Raw genomic sequence first — 26,006 nt, 5'->3', positions numbered from 1 at the left:
AATGAAACTTCGAGTGCTTTAGCGTTCATAATATGGCTTCAGGCGTACGACATGTACGACTTCCGGGCGTGGGCGGCGTCGCTGAGATGCTGTCGTGGCGTCGGGGATGACTTCATAGTCGAGGTCACCGATCCGACGGAGAACCCTGTACGGGCCAAAGTAGCGTCGCAGCAACTTTTCGCTCAATCCACGGCGGCGAACTGGCGTCCATATCCAAACCCGATCACCTGGCTTGTAATGCGTGTCTCGTCGGCGCAGATTGTAGCGTCGGGCGTCGGTGTGCTGCTGGTCTTGAATGCGAAGCCGTGCAAGTCTTCGGGCTTCCTCGGCGCGATGAAGGTAGGCGGCGACGTCGAGGTTGTCTTCGTCGGAAACGTGCGGGAGCATTGCGTCGAGTGTTGTTGTGGGCTTCCTGCCGTATACCAGCTGGAATGGAGTAAACCTGGTTGTCTCCTGGGTGGCAGTATTATAGGCGAAGATCACGTAGGGCAGAATAGAGTCCCACGTCTTGTGTTCGGCGTCGATGAACATGGAGAGCATGTCTGCGATGGTCTTGTTCAGACGCTCTGTGAGTCCGTTGGTTTGCGGATGATAGGCAGTTGTCCTCCGATGACTTGTCTGGCTGTACTTTAAAATGGCTTGCGTCAGTTCCGCTGTAAATGCTGTTCCTCTGTCTGTGATGAGTACTTCGGGTGCGCCGTGTCGGAGGAGAATTTGTTCGACAAAAAATTTTGCAACTTCTGTTGCGGTACCACTAGGCAACGCTTTTGCTTCGGCGTAGCGGGTCATGTAGTCGGTGGCCACGATGATCCACTTGTTACCTGATGATGAAGTAGGAAAGGGGCCGAGTAGGTCCATCCCGATTTGCTGAAAGGGCTTAGTTGGCGGTGGTATGGGGTTCAGGAGTCCGGCTGGTCTAGTCGGTGGCGTTTTGCGTCGTTGACACTCGCGGCACGTTTTCACGTAATGCGAAACGTCGGTAGCTAGCCGCGGCCAATAGTACTTCTCCTGGATGCGGTGCAACGTGCGAGCAATCCCGAGATGTCCTGCAGTCGGCTCATCATGACATGCCTGCATAATTTCTTGCCTGAGATTTTTGGGCACGACAAGAAGATGCACTGTCCTGTTGGGCGCGAAGTTCTTCTTCAGAAGGACATTATTGTGAAGGACGAAGGACGACAGTTGGCGCTTGAACCCTCGGGGAGGCGATGCGGTCTTGCCTTGCAGATAATCAACCAGGCTTTGCAACTCAGGGTCCGAGCGCTGCTGCTGCGCGAAAGTGCTCGCGCTTACCGGTCCTAAGAAAGCGTCGTCGTCTTCCTCTTCCGGTGCTGCGTCGACGGGGGCTCGCGACAAGCAGTCTGCGTCGGAGTGCTTGCGGCCAGATTTGTAGACTACAGTTATGTCGAATTCTTGAAGGCGCAGGCTCCAACGAGCAAGGCGGCCGGAGGGATCTTTCAAATTGGCTAGCCAGCACAGAGCATGGTGATCGCTCACAACCTTGAATGGTCGTCCGTACAGGTAGGGGCGAAATTTCGACGTGGCCCAAATAATGGCGAGACATTCTTTCTCGGTGGTCGAGTAGTTGGCCTCGGCTTTCGACAGTGAACGGCTAGCGTACGCGATAACCTTCTCCTGTCTGCCATTTTTCTGAACGAGGACCGCTCCTAAGCCCACACTGCTTGCATCGGTATGAACTTCGGTCTCGGCGTTTTCATCAAAGTGCCCGAGCACAGGAGGGGACTGTAAGCGGCGCTTCAGTTCGTTGAAAGCTTCCTCTTGCGGCCTTTCCCATTTAAAAGGCACGTCAGCCTTGGTAAGTTGGGTCAAAGGTTCAGCGATGCGCGAAAAGTTCTTGACGAATCGCCGGTAATAAGCGCATAATCCAAGGAATCTGCGTATAGCCTTCTTGTCATTAGGCTGTGGAAACTCTGCGATCGCAGCCGTCTTCTTGGGGTCTGGTCGAACTCCATCCTTGCTTACGACGTGACCAAGGAACAGCAGCTCCTCGTAAGCGAAGTGGCACTTCTCTCGTTTCAGTGTCAGGCCTGAAGACTTGATCGTTTCCAGCACTATCCGAAGCCTTCTGAGGTGGTCTTCAAAGCTTGAGGAGAAGACAACAACGTCATCTAAGTAGACTAGGCAAATCTGCCATTTCAAGCCTGCGAGCACCGTATCCATTACTCGCTGGAACGTCGCTGGGGCAGAGCAGAGGCCGAATGGCATCACCTTGAACTCGAAGAGTCCGTCTGGCGTGATGAACGCAGTCTTCTCGCGATCTCTTTCGTCGACTTCAATTTGCCAGTAGCCGCTCTTCAGGTCCATCGATGTGAAGTACTTAGCGTTGCACAGCCGGTCCAGTGTATCGTCGATGCGGGGGAGGGGGTAGACATCCTTCTTCGTAATGTTGTTCAGGCGGCGGTAATCGACGCAAAAGCGAAGGGTGCCGTCTTTCTTTTTCACTAGGACGACCGGTGCTGCCCAGGGGCTCCTCGATGGCTGTATGACGTCGTCACGAAGCATTTCCTCAACTTGCTTGCGGATAGCTTGGCGTTCTAGCGGCGATACGCGGTAGGGGCTCTGTCGCAGTGGTCGCGCGTGTTCGTCTGTGACAATGCGGTGCTTGGCAAGCCGGGTTCGTCGCACATTCGATGCTGATGAGAAGCAATCGGTGTACCTTTGAAGAAGACTGCGTATTTGGTCTTGTCTGCTCCGGGGTAATGCCGGGTTGATGTCGAACGTGGGTTGATGGCCTTGGTCAGATAGTTCTGCGGGTTGGTCGGGTAGGGCAAATACGTCTCTGATGTCTGCCAGCTCGTCGAGGAAAGCGATCGTCGTACCTTTGTTTAGATGCCGGTATTCTTCGGTGAAGTTGGTTAGTAATACCTGGGCTTGGCCATTTCGGATTTCGGCGACTCCCCTCGCGACGCCCAATCCTCGATCCAGGAGTAACTGGGTGTTCCCCTCGATAACGCCTTCGGCATTTTCGATGTCTCCAGTACCTATGCCGACGAGAACACTTGATCGGGGTGGCACGCTCAATGCTTCATCGAGGACGTTTAAGGCAACGTGATGAGTCGCGCTCGTCGCAACAGGTATGGCTTTTTCCGTGGAAAGCTTGATCGACTTAGATCGAAGGTCGATGATCGCCCGATGTTCGTTCAGGAAGTCCATTCCCAAAATCACGTCTCTCGAGCATTGCTGTAGGATCAGGAAGGTTGTCGCATAGGTTCTCCCATTTACAGTAACTCTCGCGGTGCAGCGTCCTGACGGCGTAATCAGGTTGCCACCTGCGGTGCGGATCAGCGGGCCATCCCAGGTAGTTGTTACCTTCCTGAGTCGGACAGCGAGTGACCCACTCATGACGGAGTAGTCAGCTCCGGTGTCCACCAAGGCAGTAACCGCGTGATCGTCGATCATAACTTCAAGGTCACTTGTTCGCGTTTTCGCATTGCACGTTGTCTTCGGTGTACGATCTCGGCTTCGTCGAGTAGTGAGGCTGCGGTGGGCGTACTGCGACGTTACTTCACTGGGCAACGGTAAAAGCTTCAAGTCTGGCCGCGTCGTCGTCGTCGTCGTCGGTGTCGTCGTCGTCGGAGCTGTCGTCGTCGGTGTTGTCGTCGTCGGTGTTGTCGTCGTCGGTGTTGTCGTCGTCGGTGTTGTCGTCGTCGGTGTTGTCGTCGTCGGTGTTGTCGTCATCGGTGTTGTCGTCATCGGTGTTGTCGTCGTAGTTGAGGCATGGTCTTGAGTACTCGTCGATGGAGGATCTTTATCATTGCGCTTAGAAGAACCTCACCTCCAGAGGCTGCTTTATTTAGTTTAACCTTCGGGGGCTGGGGGAGCGTCCACGCATGGCGTAACCTCGGCTAGGAGATACAAAGCGCGGGGACGATGGCGACGGGGAACGTGATAGGCGGCTCGGCGATGAGTATTCTTCCCGACGCAAAAACTCCTCGATTTCGGCTGGTCGCTGGCCGGGTCGGGGTCGTGGAGCGTAGTAAGAGAACCCTCGGATGCCCAGTCTTCTGTATGGGCAGTGCCGGAGGACGTGACCGGCTTCGCCACAGTGGAAGCATAGTGGGCGGCGCTGGTCGGGAGTTCTCCACTCGTCGCATTTCCTCGGCTGCGCGCGTCGCTCGTAGGACGGGCGGGTTGGGGCGAGTGGGCGGCGGTCCAACGCAGCTGGCTGAGGGCGATAGGGGCTTGGGTCCCGTCGTCGAGGTGCAGGACGGCGCACAGCTGCGGCGTAAGTCATGGCTGGGGGCTGCAGAGGCTGCGTGGGTGTCGGCGTCACACCCAAGGCCTGTTGAACTTCGTCCCGGATTACGTCAGTAAGTGGTGAAACCTGCGGCGGCGTTCCATTTGGCAGCAATCGTCGGAGCTCTTCTCGTACTACTTGGCGTATAACCTCCCGCAGGTTATCGTTGTTAGCGGCGTCCAGGCAGTTTGCTGAAAAAACACGCTGCTGGCGCTCATATTGGCGGGCTCGGGCGTCAAGTGTTTTTTCCATCGTGGAGGCCTCTTCTATGAATTCCGCCACGGTTTTCGGTGGGTTCCGTACGAGGCCGGCAAAGAGTTGTTCTTTAACTCCTCGCATAAGCAGCTTGACCTTTTCTTCTTCCTTCATGTTTGAGTCGGCACGCCGGAAGAGACGCTTCATCTCCTCAGTGTACACTGCAACGGTCTCGTTTGGGTGTTGTATGCGAGACTGTAGCAGCTGCTGGGCTCTCTCCTTTCTCACGACGTTTGTGAAAGTCTTGAGAAGCTGCTCTTTGAAGGTTGCCCAATTCGCGAGGCTGGCTTCCTCATTCTCAAACCAGACTCTTGCTGGTCCCTCCAGGGCAAAGAAGACGTACCTAAATTTCATGGCATCGTCCCAGTTGTTAAAGACAGCCACTCGGTCGAACTGCTCCAGCCATTCTTCGGGGTCGGCGCCAGGCGAAGCGTCGAAGGTTGGTGGCTCCCGGGGCTGCTGCAGAATGATTGGAGTCGTCGTCTGGGGCAAGCTCATGGTGGACGTTGCTGCTGGCTTTCGCTTCCGGGTAGGGTCCGGCAGATTCCCGAACTCTGGTGCGTCCCCTTGCAGGCGTCGGCTAGCGCGGTGGACTGGACTCAGGTCCTGCGGTTGATGACTCAGAGGGCTGGCGTCACGGCTTGTAGGGGGTGTCCGGAACATGAAAGGCCACCCAGCACCTCCACCAGATGTCACGTTGTAGTGACGGCAGTCCAGCGGTCAGGAAGACACCAGAAATACTTTCAAACGAAGCTCTTTATTTGGGCTGACTTGCGCCCTCAAAAGAACTGAATCACTCAGTGGCGGCGTAAGCAACAAGCGTGCTCGTCAATCGTCGAACTACGAATGCCCGCCGCTCGCGGCATCGCTCAATTTAAAGCCGGCAAGGAAACTTCCAGATAACAGGACAAGATCATCTACACTAATCTGGAAAAACCTAGATGCAGCCTTTCATGGCTGCGATCATTCGAGATTAGTCTGGTCGCTTCTCGCGTCACGAACAAAAGTGATAACAACCCTTTCCTGCAGCCTTGAGCGTGAACGAACAAACACAACAATGATACGTGGCAATATAAACGCAGAGAGGAAAGCAATTCAAGTGAGTGAATGATAAAATCTCAAGAAAAGAGGACCAGTTCTTGCCAATAGTAAATACAGTAGATAGAACCAGCTAAGAAACTTTCCAAACATCTGAACTCTATGCGCAATAAGGCTAGTAAGAGCAGGGGTTTATTTATAGCTACAGATCAAGGCATCGGTAAGAAGGGGAAGAGTCAATGGCACATCTGGAAATAATGATAACAAAAAATTTTTGAAACAAAATGATGCACGCAATTGATCATAAGAGAAAATCGATTTCACCAATGCTTTCTTTGGACGAAGAAAATTGGAAAGGGCAGAGAAGCTTCCGAGCAGGACGTCGGCAGAGCCAAATTGTATTCCCATTATGTTAATAAAGAAATTGGGCCCATATTCAAAACAAACCTTAGCAGAGGTAGCGAACAAAATGATAATCGATGGGAAACCCTCCGTTCGGTGGACACTAAGCAGGATGAGCATGATATATAAAGGAAACGGGGACAAAGCTGACATAAGCAACTACCGTCCCATAAGAAGAGCGCCAGTATGGTTCGAGGTCTGTCCGGTGGTAAAAGGTAATAAAGTTATTAAACACTGACAAATTATTCATCACTTCGCGATCGTTTAAAAGCTGGTGGCGATCTCCCCAGCTGGTATTTTTATCAGCTAAACGCTCTGCAGACAGCGACTTGTCATAATTCAACAAGGCCAGAAAAAGAATGTTGAACAAGAAGACAGCCACAGGCAAAACAAGAAAGGCAGAACGCGGTTAGCTTTAAAAAAAGGTAACTACGTGACAGGACTAAAACAAGACGAAGCACCGCCTACAAAAGTCGTTGCTCTGACCTGCATTAAGAAATTAAAAGGCATGAGAATGGCGACACTCATGCTCATACTGTGGAGGGTGTTCTGACCCGGGGCTGAGGCTACGTCGCAAAGCTGGAAGACAGGCTTTGCGGCTTTGCACTTGTTCCGGGAACTTACTTCGCATCTGCGGCATCGAAACGTAGGCCTGTAAAGCTGTAGAGACTTCTTGACGGCCAGATCTCTCACTTGCAGTATTTACGCCGCCGACAACCAACTGGGCAACCAAGCACCGCGAGCAGAAGTGTATTGCAATTCATTTTGTTTCCACTGACTTGGAATTCATATACTGGGAATTTAACATCATGTGTTTAAATTAGAAGGTCAACCTCTCAGATGCGAACCAGATTTTTTTTACATCTCGCCTCGCTATTCTCCTGCAAACCGATCCCCCAAGTAATTATTTAGGAACTCCTGGCGCCAGATGCTTAAGTTCTTTCTTGAAGTCATTAACATATTCTCTGCAGCTATTGGTGTACACAGAGTGCGCAGAACATTCGAGGCGTTCTAGCCCCTTCCTTGTTTCCGTGAACCTCGTCTAAATAGGTCCATCAGGAACTAAAATTCTCTTTATCTCCTACAAAACTGGACGGCCCACTACATTTAAGGAAAACCTGAAGTATAAAATACTGCCGCGTTCCATGTTGAAATATTCGGCATAAAACTGGAATAAAAGGCGTGATAGTAGCGCTTATAAATCGAAAAGGCTTCTAAGCTACCATTGGCAGTTGTTTCTGAACTGATTACCCACCACTTCCTTCATGAATTGACCATTTTTCAGTGGGGTAGCCCTGTTGTAACAGTTTAATGGCAGGCAAACGCAGGTGTCAACTACATAATACGAGATCAGGAAAGGATGAGCGTAAGTCGAATACCGTGAGAGAGTGCTCCTCACTTTCGGTATGGCTACAAAATGTCCAAGATGCACTATGCTCTCGCAGCAACGTTGAAAGAGGCAAAGTTTATTTTTCAGCACTTTTTTATTCATTCCTATCATCGCTGATAATTGCTGGGCTCATACTACTCAATGATCAGGCTTAAGAGTTCACATGAAAACATGTTTTGCTTTCGCTCCAGTTTTACTTGTCCACTTTGATGTCCAAGCGCATGCTACCTAAGTTTGCCATTCAAGGTGGCAATACGTACAGTCTTGGCCAAAAGACCTAAGGCCAAAGGCTTTTCGCTTCAGCCTCATAATAGAGCCATTACGGTACTGTTAAAGACCGATGGACCATGAAATGCTAGAAGAAGGTTTCTTCTGGATGTATAGAATTTCTCTACTTGACTTGTGTTTTTAATGATCCGCTACAGGGAGCATTCTAGGACATTCATTTCTCTATAGCTGAACGCTGTTGCCTTAGGACTTTTGACCGTAACTGTACATAAGACCACGATAAGGAAAGCATGAATAACTGACGTTTATACATTCCGTTTAACTCGCATTCAACTTCGCTTAAGCCAACGCTTTCGCCTTAACTTTAAACACCACAGGCAAAATCTCCTTAACGAACTCATCCACAAGTTTTCGCATGAAGTCTCCAACCGAAGCAGCGAGACATTCCCTCCCGAACTTGGAGACTCTGAAAAACGAAACAAAAGCAAAATTAATTATCTCCACATTACAGCCACAGTTACCATTTCAGCAAACACGTAAAGTGCGATCCTCCTTTTCCAAAATGTGGTCACATGTTAGAGTCAAAACAGCAGTCTTTCAATTGGAAAACCTTACTAAATACTGTTTAAATAGCACGCCGGTCTCCTAATGTAATATGATGACCTTTCTACCTATTTGAGTTAGGCGCCTAATTTATTTTATATTACAAGTTTCATAGCTCAGCCTGGGTAATATTCATTAATTTTTTCCCCCTTCCGTAGAGAGCGTTGAGAGAGCTGGTGGCACTTGTGCTGCTGGGTGACGCACGTTCAGCTATACCTACGGCAGAAAATGCGCTTTCAAGCAACAGACCACTGCATGCTCCTTCAAGCGAACAGGAGGCATCTTGGCAAGTTTAGAGGCGTGATTCGGTAAAGGAAGAAGTTCGCAATATCGAGTAACATAGACGTGCATAAAAGGCAAAGCGCAGAGCTTCGTGCGACCGATTTATCTTCCCAAGCAAGCGCACCTGAGAACATTCTGGATGCCCAAATCACACTTCAAGCAAAAAAAAATCGAAGGTCACTACATTCAAACTGAATCTGAAGGCATGGTTAGAAAAGAACCCCCCCCCCCGACAATGTGACTTGTAACGAACCATCTTTTTGACTAGCAAGGACATTATAGTTTTTTTCACAATTTGTCTTTGATGCGGCGTGAAGGTAGCGCACAGTATTTTTTTTTTCATTTCTTCCAGTGTAAGTGTCCTTCTGAACTGTTTATAAGTGATGGTTTAAAAATTTACGTCAATTGGAAGGAAGAGTTTTTTTCCATGCCTGTCTTTCAAGTAATACTTTGCTTTGGGCTCTATGGTTCACATTTGTAATCTGTTGTGAAGACGGCGTTAAACATAACAGGAACAAAGAAGCGATAAGGATCGACGGGACCCGCGCCTCATTTACCTCCTTATTTAGCACCCCAAAATGAGTTTACACAAACGTAGGCGTCAGTTGTTTAGTTGGATCCTTCAATTTCAATGACCAAGTCTTGGCGTAATCACCACTGTTTGGCGCAATTGGTGTCATGCTGCGGTCATGATTTTGGCCAAAATAGATGCATTATCACAGATCAGCACAAACAATAAATAACCGAACCTAACAGCAAACTCAAAGCGAGTTCTTGTATCGACGTATTAGTTTATAGCTACCTTATATCTTATCAGGAAGAATTAGATACGGTTTTTTTACATATGTGGGGCCCTCGAAATAGGGCCGAAACATTTTTTTTTTCCTCCTGCAAAGGTGTTCAAACATCCACGGGTGCTCAGTGCCACTGGGTGCATACTTTCAGGTACATGAACTTCCTCATTTCACTTTATAACAGCTCACGATGCGTGCAAGTAGCCTATTGTAAAACTAGGGCATCGCAAAGCATTACCAAGGAACTCGAATCACACATCTCCTGATGGGAAGAAAGCACAGTGTTCCTGTATATGCTCCGGCAGGGAGCAAATTTCTGCGAATGTCTGCCATTATGTTCCAAGCTCTGCGGGAAATCGGCTTCTAGTGGGGCCCGAAGGCATGATACAGGAATCTGCGCATGCGAAGAAGCAGATCGGAAGAAGTGTAAGTCGGCTGAACCGCAACTAATAGAGTGGCAGTTTGAAGGCACCCATACATACATACAGCACACAGCACATCTAATAAAGAGGGAGTTGAATACCTTCTTATTTACAGCAGTTGACCTTATATACACCTCAGCGCCTATAAAAACAAGTTTGTTCTACGGAGAGACAAGAAGCGGTCCGCTATGAACTATTTCTTCTTTTCAGTCATCTGGTTACGTTGGAAGCAAAGTCACCTTGTTGTCGCGGTTGTTGTCTTGTGTTAAAGTGCCTTAAACTATCTCCAACTACTCTTTCCAAAGAGGGTGCCACATTACAAAAGTCGTCGCATAACCCGAAAAAATTGGGCAACAACATGCTGACAGAAAAGCAAGTTCCCAATGAAAGAATTAATGAAAAGCTGAAAAAGGTAGATGAGTAAACCACGACAACAAAGTTCAAGTGATCTTACTCCGTCCAGAAGCTCTTTGCATCCCCGGTGTACTTCTTGTCTCCGGCTGTAATGAAAAAGACCAGGTGTGACGCTAAGCAAGCAAAGAGGTAAAATAGCAATTGGAGTTGAAGTGGATCCGTGGACCTATTTTAATTGGCCTTCATAAGTAGATATCCGCGTTAGTTTCATAAAGAGGCTAGTTTCACTCAAAAAGCAGCTTTCATAAGTTAAAACATAATCAACAAATGAAGCACAGGTACCGCCACGAACAGCCGTTTGATAAACAAACTAAAACCCTTAAACAAACTCAAAGAAACTCGTAAACAAACACTAACTCGTACACAAACTAACAAAACTCAAAGTGAATACAGTTCTTGTCGCACATCCCAGAGCGTCGGCTGCAGCAATATCCACTTCTAGACGGCGATCACAGAGTAATATTTGTTTCGATATCACAAGCTTGAATAGAGTGCTGGGAAGTTGACGTGCCGTTCCTTATAAAAAATGGTCTATAGATTCGCGATAGACTTCCTTACAGACTTTACTGCCTTTTTTCAGATATTCCCAATTGCCAGTTCGTCTTCGGCAGAGTGTTCACAGAAAAGAGTTTGCGAAAAATGTGTGTACATAAATACCGGCTGTTTAAACGACCACTTTCCAAAATTTTCAGGAATAGCTTCTTGGGGTAAAAATATGCCTCTTGCTGCATATTATCACCAGTGTTGGCGGACACCAGGAAACCGGTGGATTGTCTTGAGTAGTAAGCTGGTGAACTAATTTTTAATTATTATCTGTTGAATAATAGAGTTAGGCGCCTAGTAAGAATTCGAGGTTTCCAGCTGGGGTTTAGTGATATTCATAACAGCGTTTAGAATTTCGAAAACGGGATTATCCTCCACGATCTGGCTCGACAAAATTTGGCGTTTTCTACTAGTTATGCGCACCCGATGCATCGCTTTGCCTGCATGCTTTCGAAAGCCCATGCATTTTCGCACGATGCCGCCAAATTTTGTTGCATCGAGGGTAATCGTGTTTTCGATATTCTAAAAACTGACATGCTCATTGACCATGTTAGTCAATGACCGGCTACAAATCTCTAATGACCGGCTACAGATCTCTAATTGCAAATAGGCGCCTAGCTCTACTAGCTATACAAAAGATAAGAAGGGCTTCATTCCTTAAAAGATTCGACGCGGCTGCTGAGATTAAACATAAGCCAATATACTGACCACACTTTACCCATCCTCACTGATGCGCAGTGGCACTTTCTTCCTTACTTAATGACGTAACATAGAAGGAAGCGAACAGTCACCGAAACCCAGCAACGATAAGGAGAATCTGTATTTTATTTATAATTTGGGCTCTTGAATGACGGAAATGACTAAAGGAGATAGAAGTGTATTTTACCTCAAAGGTAATTGGTTAGAAAGTAGATAAACAACTACATGCCTCCAGTAGGATCAGAACCTCCGTATGTCATGTGCGGTGCTTTTTCAACTCAGCTATGGCTGTGGCTATCCCACCTTCTACTCTCGAGTGCATTCGGGTTGTGTTTAACCTATCCATGAGGCCGTTCACCAGCTCCACCGTTGTCCGTAACGAAGAACGTAGATCATCCTGGTTTTTTTTTCAAATTCAATTCAATTTCAATTTATTTTCGAATTTCTTTTACAGGAAATACAAACAATTTTTGGACCCACAGCCAGCGGCTAGTTCGGGTCCAAGTACACGAAATACGTAAAAGCAAATTCAAAAACGACGGACATATACAGAAAAGCGTAAGCGTAGTACAAGATTAAAAGCAAATCAATCTAAATAACACTGGTAGATAACATTTGGCGCGGCAAAAGAAAGAAAATAGCTTTGAAAAGTTGTTTTCCTTCACCTTTGTAATCTTTAAATTAAAAAATTATCATGCCAGTAAATTCCCATCAAGAACTCTTAGGCGATCCTCAGTGGATCGTTTGAATGCCTTAGCAGCCAAACGTTCGTTATATCCCAGACTTACACGCTTTAGTTAGTCACATCCGAAGTAGTACACTCAGGTGCGTTATATCTGAGATAGCATACTTAAGTTCGTCATATCTGAGCTTCATTATATCATGACAATGGTATATAACAGATGGCATAATTAGGTTACATAAAGGTCGTTATGTCCGAGGTGGCATACTGCTGCCTGCCACGGTGGGCAAGTGACAACCAGCTAACTGGGTTGTGGCAACCTGCTCTCCACTGGCTACTGACAGACGATGGTTGCCACCTCCTCTTGCCCAGAGCCTTCAAATACTAATGCATTAATCAATATCAGAGGTTAAAACCCACACACGCATTTCCCTGAGCGTTCCTTCCTTATGTACATAAGTTATAGTGAGTCCCTAATCTCCCTACCCTTGTCTGCTCTACACCATGTGGTTGTCGGTTTTCTTGGGTAATTTAAGAAACCACCCTTCAACACTCCTACGCAGCTAGATATGCGCAGTCAGCAGCCGTTGGTGCAACACTACAACGTTGGTCAAAAATGAACGGCGAAAGGCTGAATTAGGCGGTAACAAGAACAACCAGAAAAAGAATAAGTGTAACTGCGTGAAGTTTGAGACAAATGGGCAGTATCTTTTATTCAGTACAGTGATTAATTAATGCCTGTCGAAATTTAGTAGCGTCGCGCTCGTTAACAATGAAGTCGGGTAGCAGGTTTCAGTTTTCTATTGGAGTTGGAAGAAAAGATTTATAAAATGCTAAGGTCAATCCATGTATACATTGAATGCTGAGGAGGTTAAACAGGCGGCGCGATGTTCTGATGGGAGCTAGGAATGATGTTTCACGAAGATCAGGAAAATTGTAATATAATTTATGAAAGAGGCAGAGTCGTGCAATTTTTCGTCGGAGCTCTAGTGGCTGAATGTTAAGTGCAGATTTAATCCTGGTGATACTGTTGTGTCTATTGTAATTGGAGGATATAAAACGGGCTGCTAGGTTTTGAATGGCTTCTAAGGTGTTAATTAAGTATGCTTGGTGAGAATTCCTTATAGCCGCTGCATAAGCAAGTATGGTATGGGTGAATGTTTCGTATGCTAATTTTCGAACAGAAAGGGGGGGGGGGGGCTAGGTAGAGGGATCTTCGGATGAGGCCAAGCGATTTTGGTGCTCTAGATGCTAGATGTAAGATGTGTTCCGACCAGGTTAATTTGCTGGAGACAGTGATTCAAAGGTACCGATATGATTGGACTTGGGTTACCGTGTTTGACAGGAGTGAATATGCGGGTCTGATGTTTGAACGTTTTCGAGATACTTGCATGAATTGGCACTTTGAGACATTCAGCTGCATAAGCCAGTCGGAACACCACCGTTCTATTATGTGTGTGTCATTCTGAAGCGATAGTTGATCCCTGTTAGTAACGATGTGACGAAAAAGGACGCAATCATCCGCAAAAAGCCGAATCGTGGATGAAACACCGGAAGGAAGATCATTAATAAAGATTAGAAAAAGAAGAGGGCCAAGAACGGAACCTTGGGGAACGCCAGAGATTACGTTAGTAGTACTTGAAGGATGATTGTCGATTACTGTGTATTGGGAGCGACCTGTTAAAGCAATGTAACCATGATAAAACGAGAGGATCGATAGACAGTCCAGAGAGTTTAGACATGAGGCGAAGATGGGGCACGCGATCGAAGGCTTTAGAAAATTCTAAAAAGATAATGTCAGTTTGGAATGAAGAGTCGATATTTAAGTGGAGGTCAGTGGTTAATTCAAAATGCTGAGTTTCACACGTGAAACCGGAACGAAAACCATGCTGCTTAGTAAAAAAGAAATTGTTCTGATCGAGGTGTGATGCGACATGTGAATATATGAAGTGCTCTAGAAGCTTGCAGGCAATACATGTAACAGAGATTGGGTGATAATTAGAGGGAACTGATCTGTTAGCCGCTTTAAACACCGGCACAACTTTGCTTATTTCCCAATCTTTCGGAAGCAAACCCGTTAACAATGACTGTTCAAAACTCACTTGAAGCAATAGGCTAGAGCTTTCCTTAGTGGTCTTAAGAAATTTCGCAGGTATTCCGTCAGGGCCTGGTGCGCTCGACATTTTAAGCCCATCAATTATTTTCACAATGCCTTCCGCTGTAATGTGAATGGGGGCATTTGGGAAAAATTTGAATTGGGAAATGATGGTATATTTGAGGGTGCTCATGGGTGAACACCGATGAAAAATATGAATTCATTGTATCTGAGCGGAGCTCTGTGAGAACAGATACACCACGTTCGTCAAACAAGGCGATGTCTCGTGAACGGTGAGTGCGTAGTGCTAGTATGGACCAAAATTTCTTAGGATTATTACGAATAACGTTCGGCAAGTCCTGATGAAAGAATTTCTTTTTACTGTGTCGTAATAACCTTGTAAATTCGTTCTCCCTTCTAGACAATGCCTTCTCCATCGCTCTTTAAAAGCTTCCGTATTTCTTCCTTTGCTAAGCACCGAGATACTCACGGTAACGACGATAGCGGGTCGACCTCAGGCCCGATCTGTGCTTGTAGCAAGGATTCCAGCCACATCAAGCGAACACACAGCTGCTGTGATTAAGAAAATCGTTTCGCCGATCCTTCGACTTCCAGAGTTCTCCACTGCCAACTATAACGCTTGATAGCATTGTACTGGCACCCGACTCTCCACTACAAAGAGTAAGACGCTTCTCTGTAGCATCTCAGTCTGTATGCTGCTCAATTCCTGCCTTGGCGGTAAGATTTTCACGAATATAGTGGATATCCTTAGCCTCTTGACCAATGCGTGAACGCCTTTCCGGCTCGAGACACCGCAGGAGAAAAGGAGCCCAATTCTGAAGACAAAGTCAATTCGTGTGCAGTATGAGCTCCGCGATTGCAGAACGAAATCTTACAATATTGTTGGACCGTGAGCACTTTCAGCTTACTGAAACGTTCGGACCACGTTTCTTATCGCTCTTGAGAAATACAGATCTGCAAGGATTTCAGCTCGGTGAATGTGTTACATTGTAGGTTTTAAAACGTTTTTTTCTGTCGGATTAATGACATTTCTGGGGCTCAGTCCATGTGGTTTCGTGAGCAGTTGTGCCTAGGTTGTTCTGCGGGACCTCGAAAAATAAAATGTTAAACGCTATTATTCACACAGGCCATTATTCTTTTTAAAGAAAAGAGCACACAGAGATTCGAGGTTCAGTACTTGCCGGCTCTCGTATGGATGACTCACCGCAGGTGTCAAGGTGACAATCGGATTCAGGCCTTTTATGAGACATGCAACACATCAGTGTTGCTCTTTACCAAATCATAAACTTTTCGCCTAAGGGTGTATCGCAAATTATTGTTTTCATTCCTTTACTTACCATCTCCTCCTGAAAATTCCTCCTTGAGTATTGTCGCCGTTACTGTAGGTATACCCTTCGCGATCAGCTGCTCCTTGCTTACGTGCTTCAAGTGATCAATAGCTTTCAGTCCGAAATACTTGAACGTTTTCATCACTTCGTCAATCTCCTCCGGGCTGTATGCTCCATGTTTCCTAAGTCCTGACTCAAGCTGGCTTCTCAGCTCGCTGCACACAAAAAAAAAGAAAAAAGAAAAACGATGTTCAGTTCCCAAAGCCGCGAAGAGCATAGTACGAACTAATGAATAAATACAATAACCATTCTATAATGGCATCTCCCATGGCCTGAGTCGCTTTGGGACGTTAAACCCCCCTAAACCGAACCATCCTGTAATGCGCAGTTGCTAAGTTGTTCACTCACGATGCCGTGTGTCAACATATTTCACCATTTCTTTCCCGCGCTTGATAGTACGCTGCTGGGAACAATGATCCAATGCTCTTTGGCCCCACTTAGCGCACACACATTATTTCTTTATGGTGTGAAGATTTCTAATGAAAATCGCGGTAACTATTGAATCCTAAAACAAAGATGCAGGGTCAAGAGCACTTCGTAAATTATTTTGAGTTGGCGATTTGTGTACTAGCTTACAAAGGCTTGTCACCGCGTCGAGAAGCGCAAGCTGAAGGCAGTATTAATATTAAATAATGCGTTGGTCGTCAGTCCCTACTCGTAACACGCAGTTCCTGACTGGCGATCAAATCAACCCAGGTGTTATTCCCTGTTCTTTCATCCACGAGCTAGCTTCCATTGAGAGCTCTGAATGAGCCGCTGAAACTAGGATGCCAGCATTGGCTGAGGCATCACGCGACCAAACTTGCTTGCGTTCATGCTATTGCGCGGTAAAGCGTGAGATAGAAGTCTAAAAATACTCTCGAACACAGCATACTAGTTAGCTCTGCACTATCTGCAGGGCGAAGGAAACACTTTCAAGGAAGGGTTGGCCAGACTGGCTTGTTACAAAGCTGAAGGGATGAGAAGGAAAAAAGGAGAGTGGAGGTTTTGGTGCAAAAGTGTTGCACTTACTATAGGGGACAAACGTTTCTCGACCAAGTGTGCCTTGAAAGAAATAACTGGTAATGGCGCAAGAAACGGGGACACAGAAGGCACACAAAAGACAGGACTGACGCCAACTTGCAACTGGGGTTTACTGCACCAAACCTGCCTTTTATACCACAACCAAGCCATATCAACAAATGCGTAAACGTTGCACATATCAAAGGGCAATTCATGCGAACACTGGCATTAAAGTAACGCTGATCATTACAGAATCTAATCTAAACAGAACTTGGGAAGCCAACTTATTTTCTGGCCAGCAGAAACAATAACAACGTCAACCAAGGCAAAAAGAAAAAAGAAACAAGAAAGCAACACACTGGCCAGAAAATAAGTTGGCTTCCCAAGTTCTGTTTAGATTAGATTCTGTAATGATCAGCGTTACTTTATTGCCAGTGTTCGCATGAATTGCCGTTTCATATGTACAACGTTTGCGCATTTGTTGATATGGCTTGGTTGTGGTATAAAAGGCAGGCTTGGTGCAATAAACCCCAGTTGCAAGTTGGCGTCAGTCCTGTCTTTTGTGTGCCTTCTGTGTCCCTGTTTCTTGCGCCATTACCAGTTTTTTCTTTCAACATGAACCAACTCGCCAAACTAGAGTTTTACGTGTGCCTTAAACAAAGACGACAGCTCTGTTATTAGCTGTCGTCTCGAGCCCACACTGGAGGTGAAAGAAGAGGATTTTGACTTTCCCGACCGCCAATGTGGTCCCCAGTCAGCGACTAACAATAGAGCTATCGCCTTAGTCTACGGCGCACGCGGTCCAAAGACATTTGTCCCCAACTGTACGCACATGAAGCTCAGACCAAAAAACGACCAAATAGCAGCTAGGCACCACAGGCTACAGAAGAATGGCCTGAGGGGCGAGTTTGTGCACGATGAAATGAATGGCGGTGGAACATGGACACTAACAAGACAGTCCACTAACAAGGGGGCACTGTGGTGTCCCCTTTCTTGTTAGTGTCCGTGTTGCGCCGCCGTTAATTTCACCAGGCTGCAGAGTATATCAACGGGGCAGTGGAAGTAGTTACCCACGCTTCGTTAATTAAGCTGACGGTAAGTCAACGATGCAGATTCGACAGCAGAGCGACAACACACTACTGTCCTCAGTACTTGCCCATGCACACCATGGACGCATAACAGAGGACAGGCATTCGTAGTGGCAGCTGCTTTCAATTTCAACAGGTTTGACCTAATCACTTGGTCACTACAGTGATCCCCTACGCAAAACCCCTCCCCTCTCAGGAACCAGGGTCTCTCTCTGAACTCATCAAATTATGCCTGCACAAACACACATTGAATAGTGACGGCAAACATGCGAAAACTACTATCGAAGAACTGCATTCTTACCGTTCCTGAATTTCAATTTCTTTTTGGCTGATGCTCATTTTTTCCTCTATGCCGGAGAGCTGTTGGAATGAAGAAGAATGCAGCTGTTTAACGAAGTGTTGCAGGCGCACAAGTATCTTCGCTTAGGCGAATTATGCGACATGGTTATAATTTTACATAAAGTTGGGTTCGAGTGGTACAGGAGGCATATTAAAGCACTTAAAAAGCAACTCAGTGGAATAAATAAAGTATATATTGCAATAAGGTCCCTTATAAAGCTCGAGACCAAATTAGGCAACATGACTATAAAGTGGCTTTTAGCCACACATGAAAATGACTACAACAAGGGTAGAAGCTGCGTTACCACTTGACCTTTCATTAAGCAAGTCTTGAGAGAAAGCTTAAAGAGACTCCCAAGCTTCGCTATATACCGTGCCAAAATCTAAAATTTCCCTCCACCCTAAGAAGAGATGAGGGTCTTAAAAATTTCTTTTTTTATTTGTCCACATAACTTGTTAAACTTTGACATGCAGGTGTATCAAAATGCTGATGTCAGATATGCATTTAGATTTCAAATGTCTCTCCGGGAAGGAAATTTATCGCAGAAAAACGTCCCTATTAGGCCATTTCTTTCGGGCCTTTATAGCAATTTATCGCCAAAAAAAGCTTTCTTCAGAATATGTAAGCGTTTACAAAGGTCCACCGCACACCCTAAAGTTTTTTTTTTCCTTCAAAAGACATAGATTAGCAATTGGACCAAGTGTGAGGTAATTACTGCCGTAATATTTGCTCTTTTCGACTTTGTTATCTATTTATGATGAACAAAATGACTTTATTGGCATTTTCTTTGTTTTAGGATGTATTGTGGGCCTCTTCAAATGTATGCTTATTATTAAAAACACTTTAACTCATAAATTACTATAAAGGCCCATAAAACATTGACATAATTAGGATATCTTATTTTGATATATATTTATTTCCACCCGGGATACTTCAAATCTTAATGCATATTCGAAATCAGCATTCTATGATATATCTGCGTACTAAGTTTCAGCAAGGTATGTTAAAAAAAGTTTATAATGCCCTCTTCCCCCATAAGACGATATACGTAGGGCATATTTATTTACACACTTAATATTTTTTTTACATATTCATTTTAACACCCAAAGGAACAACAAATGGAATTACAAGCGAGATATAACACAAACATACAAAGCCGGGTCACAACGAATAGCTATGTGGTAGCAACCAAACGTTATACGGATACACACAAGCCAATAACTGCAGCGCAAAGGACAGCAGCTCGCATGACACAATGGCACAACTACTGTACACGCATATTTCATATTGTAGAACAGGCATGGCAAGGAAATGGCTTTTATTCACATCAGCCTTGTGGTTCATTTCTCTTTACTTTCTATAAAGGATCTCGGCGCAGTGGAACATTGTTTTGCTGATCGAGGTAGAAATCACGGCTTGTGCAAGTTTCAAAATGATATATGCGAGCAGAATTTTTGGCACTGTTTCGAATAAAAAAAAAGCTGCCTCTCAGTAATTCTGGACACATGCTAAAATTCCTCCAGTGTTTAGTAAAGCCATAGAAACCGGTGAACTTGACCATGATTACCCACGGCAGGTTTTCGAGAGTGCCGTCTCTTAAAGTGCTGCTGTTTATGCAAGGCGCGCCTTCATGATGTTCCATTCGTAGGCAGGGAACGCATTAATTTTCGGTTATGATAAGTTGTGTCGACAATAATCAACATGCTAACAATAGGCGCAGTTTCTCCCAAAGTCCCTCATGCCATTACCGCCATACAAAGTGACAAAGCGCTACAGGCGAGATCTCACTGGGCTAATGTGGTAGGCGCTCGTCTGCCCCAGAATTTCTACGGTCTCAGTAAGTCGCATTGTGTGCCATTATAATTATCACGCACAATATTGTCACCTTTTCAATGTAGCTGCTTATTACGCACATAAACACTTTTAGCAAATTATAAGCGCTCCTTTATTTTTGTTCATTCATGCAAAAAGCAGCCAAATAACGGGAAGCGTTTCATCGTTTCGCGAGAAAAAAAACCAAAGCAGCCGACTTGCCAAAACTATGACCTTTAAACTCCCCAGAGTCCCCGTAAATGTCTATATGACCAAATAAGAATGCTGAAGGCCATTTTTTTTTTCATTCTAGTGTCAGTTTCGGTTTGATCTCCGCTGCGGTGAAATTTCCTTTGTCTGTTCTTATAGGTGAGAACACGTTCGCACGGTCTGAGGCTTGAAAAAATGAACCAAGAACTGCAGGTGTCTCCATTGCTCTTGTTTAATGGTCTTTACAATAAACGGCGATTGAATGCATTACAAAGCTGGGATTAGGATAACTATTTCTTTCGGTATAGCCACCTGCTTGTGAAAGTTTTATACATCAGGTGCCGGATTTAGCATGCTGCTAGCGCAAACATAACATAGCGAGAAGAGAGCCTGTGCTGCTCATTTCTTCTTTGCTCGAGAAGAGGCCTCAGGCTGTAATAAACCAACCAGACAAAGTAGTTATTCTACGTCTCTCTTCACGAGTTGGACGAATAGCGTTCGTTGCCAATTCAGTATGTCTATACATGCGGACGGGATGGCCGTTTCCAAATCGGAAATCCTAAGAACCTTTGTTTGCTAAAGCCATATTATCAATTCATGTGTCAAAGAGAGCCTACTGCTAATTGTTGTTCGTGGGGGCTGGGCGTCACGGAAAAACAGCTGCTCCCTACATTTATCACCCCTCAAGAAAATGACGCATCGGAACGGCAAGCACTCTCGCGCAAGGAGTAACTGTTTCTATAAATGTATTTTTAACGGTGTAAGAATGTGAATCATAAACACCGCTAACTTCCTTTAAATGTGTAGAGTGGTACACAATGTAGCTTCCGGACCGGCCCTCGTCGGCACTGTTCAGCCTTAAAATGCCCTACGATTGTTTAACTCGCAGTTCCTCTCTTACCTAATCAAACAGAAAAATAACTTCTCCTACAGCGTACACCGCTATTTGCCGCAGAGGCAATAAATAGCAGCTGAGCGAGATTTCTCATATCGTTTGCAGAGCTCTTGCTCAAATCAGAAGTAAGAAAATCACGCAGTACATTTTTTTGCGGATAGATACCCTGCCGCCTTTAGCAGATAATGAGCTCACCATGGTCCATTAGCGTTTGTGTCCTACGCAAAACGAATACTTAGCGCGAATGGTTACGCTGGCCCGCCAGTCATAAATCTTTCTCTTGTGCTGACACTTACCTCCAAACCCTTTACTGGGAAGTCCAACCGGTGCTTCCAGGAGTCGCTGGTTTGGAGGTACGACCTACGTGTCGGCTAATAAAACCGCTCTTGCTGCAGCGGGACATGGCGAATCTCCTTTTCTATCGGCGGTTATGACCACGTGTTCCTCTGATAAGGTGAGCTGCGGTGTTACCCTCTGAAGTCACACCTTATCCCTCTCGCTCGCACCGTTCACTGGTCGCGCAGCTCTCGATACTGATTACGCAGGTCTCTGAGGCGAGCCTTCAGTCTATCGCAATCGGTATGAATGTACACGCCCCTTTAATTGCATAGACAGCACTAATAGCAGTGTAGCACGATAGTGTAACCTTTTTATTCCAATTTTAGTTTGGTTTCCATTGCGATTCTTAACTTGCTGGGGTGATAATACAATATCGTTATAAACTAAGCCTGTAAATTGACCCACGAGCCCTTTAATATGAAATGGAATCAACAGAAAAAAAAAGAAATTACACTTGCCCCACACCCCACTTTCATTTACTGCTCTGAAATGGGCCGCAAGGCTCGGAGCCAAAATAGAACACGCCCCCTCAAAATTTTCTGCCAAGAATTTGAAAATAGCCGGTAAATCATAAGTTTACATGACGAAAGCCGCTGACTATTTTTCGTCCTGTATACAAACAAACCTCGAGTTCTCAACTTGGCATTAGTAACATGCTGGTGTGCTTGAAAGGAAGCATTCTAGCCAGCTACGTTTGCATTAGCAACCCTTTTATTCCTCATAGTATGTTATTACCGACTGAATTTTGCAGTTCCAGCTCTCTCACAACAGCACGCGTTGTAGATAAAAACATCAGCCTCTTAAATCAAGCACTGCCTCGTAAGCACCTAAAGCAGCAAAGCCTGTGGGCTGAAGCTTAGCCAGCTGTGGAATAGTGAGATTTTTTTTTAACCTATTTCCAATCACAGCTTAGTGCGCTCTTGGTCTAACAGATAAAGTTGCGAAATTTGAAAATAAAAACCTGCGACCGTGCTACCATCAGGGCCGACAAAACACTCCGTGACAGAAGGGAGATCTTTCCATTCTATATCTGCCTTCGTAGCCAAGCAAACCAGAAACAGCATTAAATTCAGTTTATCGAGAAAAAAAAGACTACAGATTCCAAAAAAAGTATAGCACTGGTTATACAGCAGCCGGAGAACTGCATAAGGTTTATTAGGCCTTAAATAAGCATAAAAGGAAAATTAGACGAAGGGAGGCGACAGTAGTAATATCATGTCTGAGCACCCCCCCCCCTGCCCCTCTCTTTCTTATTTCATGACGTAACCACAGTTCCACTGGTACCCTTTTCTTTTAAGATAAGAATAAATTGCCTTGAGAGTAACGTCAATCCAACTAAACCGAAATGGAAACGAAAGAGCAAAGGATATCTGTCTGGCAAAAGCAAACCTAAAGACCTCTAGACGAACGTACGTTCGAGAACTCCGCGGTAAGAAGGAATCTGTGTACGATGATAACAAGCCACTCGAAGCCCACGAAACCTAGTGCTATCATAGGCCGTACCAACAACGCCGACTTACACACAGCTGCACTCTGGAAGGTTTCCATGTGCAAGTAATAATTCTCGGGATAGGAGATTTTACCTGTAAATGAACTTCAGGGCAGTTGCCCTCTCCTCGAGATAGGTGTAAAGACTGAGAAACTAAGAAGGCCCCACAGGCTTATCTAGAACAATAAGACGCACGCTAGATAGTACTCCTGGAGAATTTCCAGGGGCTGTTGTCGGTGTAATGTATGCAACGACAATCGGGCACATTTGCTACCCGCAGTAACAGGAGAAAATTTCAGGGATTGCCTGAATCCTGATGCACTCTGAAAACCTCAGCATTATGATAGTATGAATCTGCTTTGTTTTGTACTTCCGCTTAATCTATAGTAAGGTTTTCGTAGCGAGAGTTCTTTACCACGAAGGCGTACGTGCTCATTCGCACCAGCGTAAAAGAGGCCAAGGTTGTTAACAGAATTTCATGCCTCGAAATGCCAATGCGGGATTGCTTGCGTGTGTGTGTGCGCGCGTGTGTTCGTATTTTCATTCGCTTGAGCATGTGTTTTTCATGGCAAGTGTGCGTGTGTGTGTATGTGTTTCGGCAACATTGTAACACACACCACCTGAATGAGTGCCAGCGATATGCGTGCTCCTTTCAAAAGTTCATGTTTTGATTGGACAGAACTTCTTGTGTTCACTTTTTTTTTGGTATTTTCGCTAAAGGCTGTGTGTACATTTTATACAAAACGATATTTCGAATTCAGAGTCCGAGGATGCCTCTCGTAAGGAGTAAAAACCTATAAGTAAACTGCAGCACTCACATGTGTACACGAACTTTATTGAACATGAAAAGAAACCTGATTTAAAGCCTCAACAGACACCGTCACCTATAGTTGTTAAGAAGCACTTTTAGACTGTAAACCGAACCAGAAACGTTCGTGTATCTTTTCATAAAATCGTGAAAAAAAATCATTGCAGCCATAATCTGTATATGACCTAGAAAACAGATCCCGAAGGAGCAACCTTATAATTCATGGTTTGGATGATCCCGGAAGTGAAACATAAGAGGAGTTGTTAGCTTCTGCATCACATTCCTCTCTTCCAATTTCGGAATGTAATATGAAGGAATTGACTGCTGCCACCCGTTTTTGTAGGCATGTAAAGAGTTGCAACAATAAGCCAGGTGACAATGAAATATGGAGTGGTAAATGATTTTCAAGACAGTTTTGACAAAAGCCTAACCGGCTCCAGTTTCTTTGAAGCTTGACCTTGAAGGTGACCTTGGCAAAACCTAGCATATTGCCGCGACTGGGTCCCGAACCCACGGCTGTGCGAACAGATGAGCTTCGCTTGCCACTGCAAGAGGGCACTGTGATATATCGCCGTCACTAACCACAACTCGTGTTAGACTGCAGCACACTTTCGCGCTCTGCTTTGCATATCGTCGTTTTCTGCGACTTCCATCTGCGGTGCGAACATATCAGGTCACCTTAACCTCCACCAGAGCTTCACCTGGCTCTAATATCGTTGCCAGACGTGCTGACGAGCCAGCAAAGCAGAACCATGAGCCAACCAGGATAAACACATGCTTTTGCACGTCTGCTCGGTTTAGCTACTTTAAAATCTTACCACTTTTAACGCTGCGTCGCCGCACGCGCCATCTATGGAAGCTTCTTGGATCCGGGCGTGCCAAAACAACTTAAAATCAAAGAAACTGCTTTTTCCGTGAGCCTGTAATGTTTAAAGTTGGCAGTTGTGCTGTTAATAAGCCTTAAATGTTGAGTGTTGTCAATTCACCGTGTTTTAAGAGGAACCCTATAACTACAACCGTCGTCTATATTGTGCTGCGTAGGAAGAAAGATAGTGTACTTCAACCCCGAACCTTCTGCTCCTTGCCAGAAAAGTTGTCGCCCAGTGCCCATGCCCATGTCTTTCTTTGCTGTCAGAAAGTTTTTTTTTTTTTTTTTTGATGCAGTGTATTCCCGTTTCAAGTTGTAGAAAGTGCCTCAGCTCGCCTTTATAAGGGCGAGTACATGATATCTTATTTATGCTTACCGCTACTGATTTCCACAATTACCTATGAAAATAAACAGTGGCTTTGTCGTAACTATTCACGGTTTTACCATAAGAAATGTTTTGTTCATTGTCACATAAAGGAGACCCTGGTGGGTCTTTACGTGTTATGGATATGCGAGGTTGCCACTGATGAATTTATACACTGAAATACTTGTGTAAATGTCGAACTAAGAAGATTTTAGCGCAGAGGAAAGATCAAGGACTCTGCATTCACCGACTAAATGTTAGTACGCCCATAGCGTTAAGTTATACAAGTACTAGCCCGTGAACTAATGTGATTTTGTGTCTGTGTGCAGCGTTATGGTATTACGGTACTGATGTAAAGGATGAATGCGTGCTGATTAGTACCTTGATAAAATACAAAATTAAATTGGCAATGACTAACTATGCATTGAAAACTCATAAGAGCTCAAAAAACGGGGCTGGATTGCGCCTGCCAGAATTTACCATGTACGCCGTAACATGTGAAATTGACGTCAACGTACAAACTCAGTCTGGCAGTGGGCGGCCGTCTTGAAAACAAAGTCTATCTTAGGCTCACAAGTTCTGCAGCCCCATTACGAATCCTGAAAGCAGTTAACCTGTGCTTCAATTTGCAGTCGACACGTGTCGCTTGAGTCGCCTGCGCGAGGGATGCGATTACCGTTTGAAGCTTAATGCCAAGTTCTGCTCCTAAATGTACATTATTTCCCGGCGCACCAGTAATGGTCCCGGCAGCTGAATTGTGGGAGCGTTGTGATCTGCTTTTCTCTAAACTAGGCATGACCATTGCGACCAAAGTGGCTATTCTAAATATTTTACAGGTCCAGCGGTGTGGCAGTTAACGCGTGGCAGGCTGTTTGGCAAATATTTTCCACTGACACATGAAACTGCCAGTTGCTGTCAGAGCCCTCCCTTAATTCCCCCTAAGAAAAGTGACCTATTTGAAGGCTGGCATTCGAGTGAAGTGAGGACCCTAGCGGGTCCCGACAAGCGAAACGGGGAACCGCTTGGAGAGGGCTCTTACGAACGAATCGTGCAACAGGGGGGTAACCCGGCCGACGGGGAAGTTCCTGCGCTTTGGATTAGATTTTACGCGATCCAGCGGCACTGAGATAAGGGTTCGCACCCATAACAGCAATGATTACTTCTTCGCCCTTCCACGGACCCGTCTGACGCGTTGGTCGTAATCTCGGAAGGCAGGTTCGTTTTCAGAGAGGGAACAAATGGCAGTACGTCGCGCGATAACGGTCCGCTAGAAACAA

General features: G+C 45.6%; 1 protein-coding gene across 2 annotated transcripts; it reads right to left on the bottom strand.

Annotated features, from left to right (window-relative positions):
- Positions 1-7,390: 7,390 nt before the first annotated feature.
- Positions 7,391-21,309, bottom strand: LOC149334026 (uncharacterized). 2 transcript variants are annotated; one of them, XM_089554996.1, is made up of 5 exons: positions 21,158-21,309; positions 17,906-17,964; positions 15,464-15,669; positions 10,127-10,172; positions 7,391-8,037 (listed from the first exon to the last, which is right to left on the bottom strand). In XM_089554996.1, exons 2-5 carry the CDS (start codon positions 17,941-17,943, stop codon positions 7,911-7,913), a joined length of 417 nt encoding a protein of 138 aa, XP_089411122.1. In that variant the 5' UTR covers positions 17,944-17,964; positions 21,158-21,309; the 3' UTR covers positions 7,391-7,910. The 2 variants fall into 2 exon arrangements, with proteins under 2 accessions (XP_089411122.1, XP_089411121.1); XM_089554995.1 differs by lacking the exon at positions 21,158-21,309 and adding an exon at positions 21,057-21,139.
- Between the last annotated feature and the right edge of the window lie 4,697 nt (positions 21,310-26,006).

This window comes from Amblyomma mixtum, chromosome 8 (genome assembly GCF_055824585.1).
Source record: "Amblyomma mixtum isolate Tamu chromosome 8, ASM5582458v1, whole genome shotgun sequence".
NCBI lineage: Eukaryota > Metazoa > Arthropoda > Arachnida > Ixodida > Ixodidae > Amblyomma > Amblyomma mixtum.
The sequence above is the reverse complement of the archived record's forward strand: the minus strand, read 5'-3'. Positions and strand labels throughout refer to the sequence as shown.

Excerpts from the sequence above, each read along its gene's own strand:
- LOC149334026 (XM_089554995.1), bottom strand. Across the intron at positions 10,173-15,463 it reads GGAATTTTCAGGAGGAGATG|CCGGAGACAAGAAGTACACC; the intron begins GTAAGTAAAGGA and ends TTTTCATTACAG. Across the intron at positions 8,038-10,126 it reads GCAAAGAGCTTCTGGACGGA|AGTCTCCAAGTTCGGGAGGG; the intron begins GTAAGATCACTT and ends TTCGTTTTTCAG.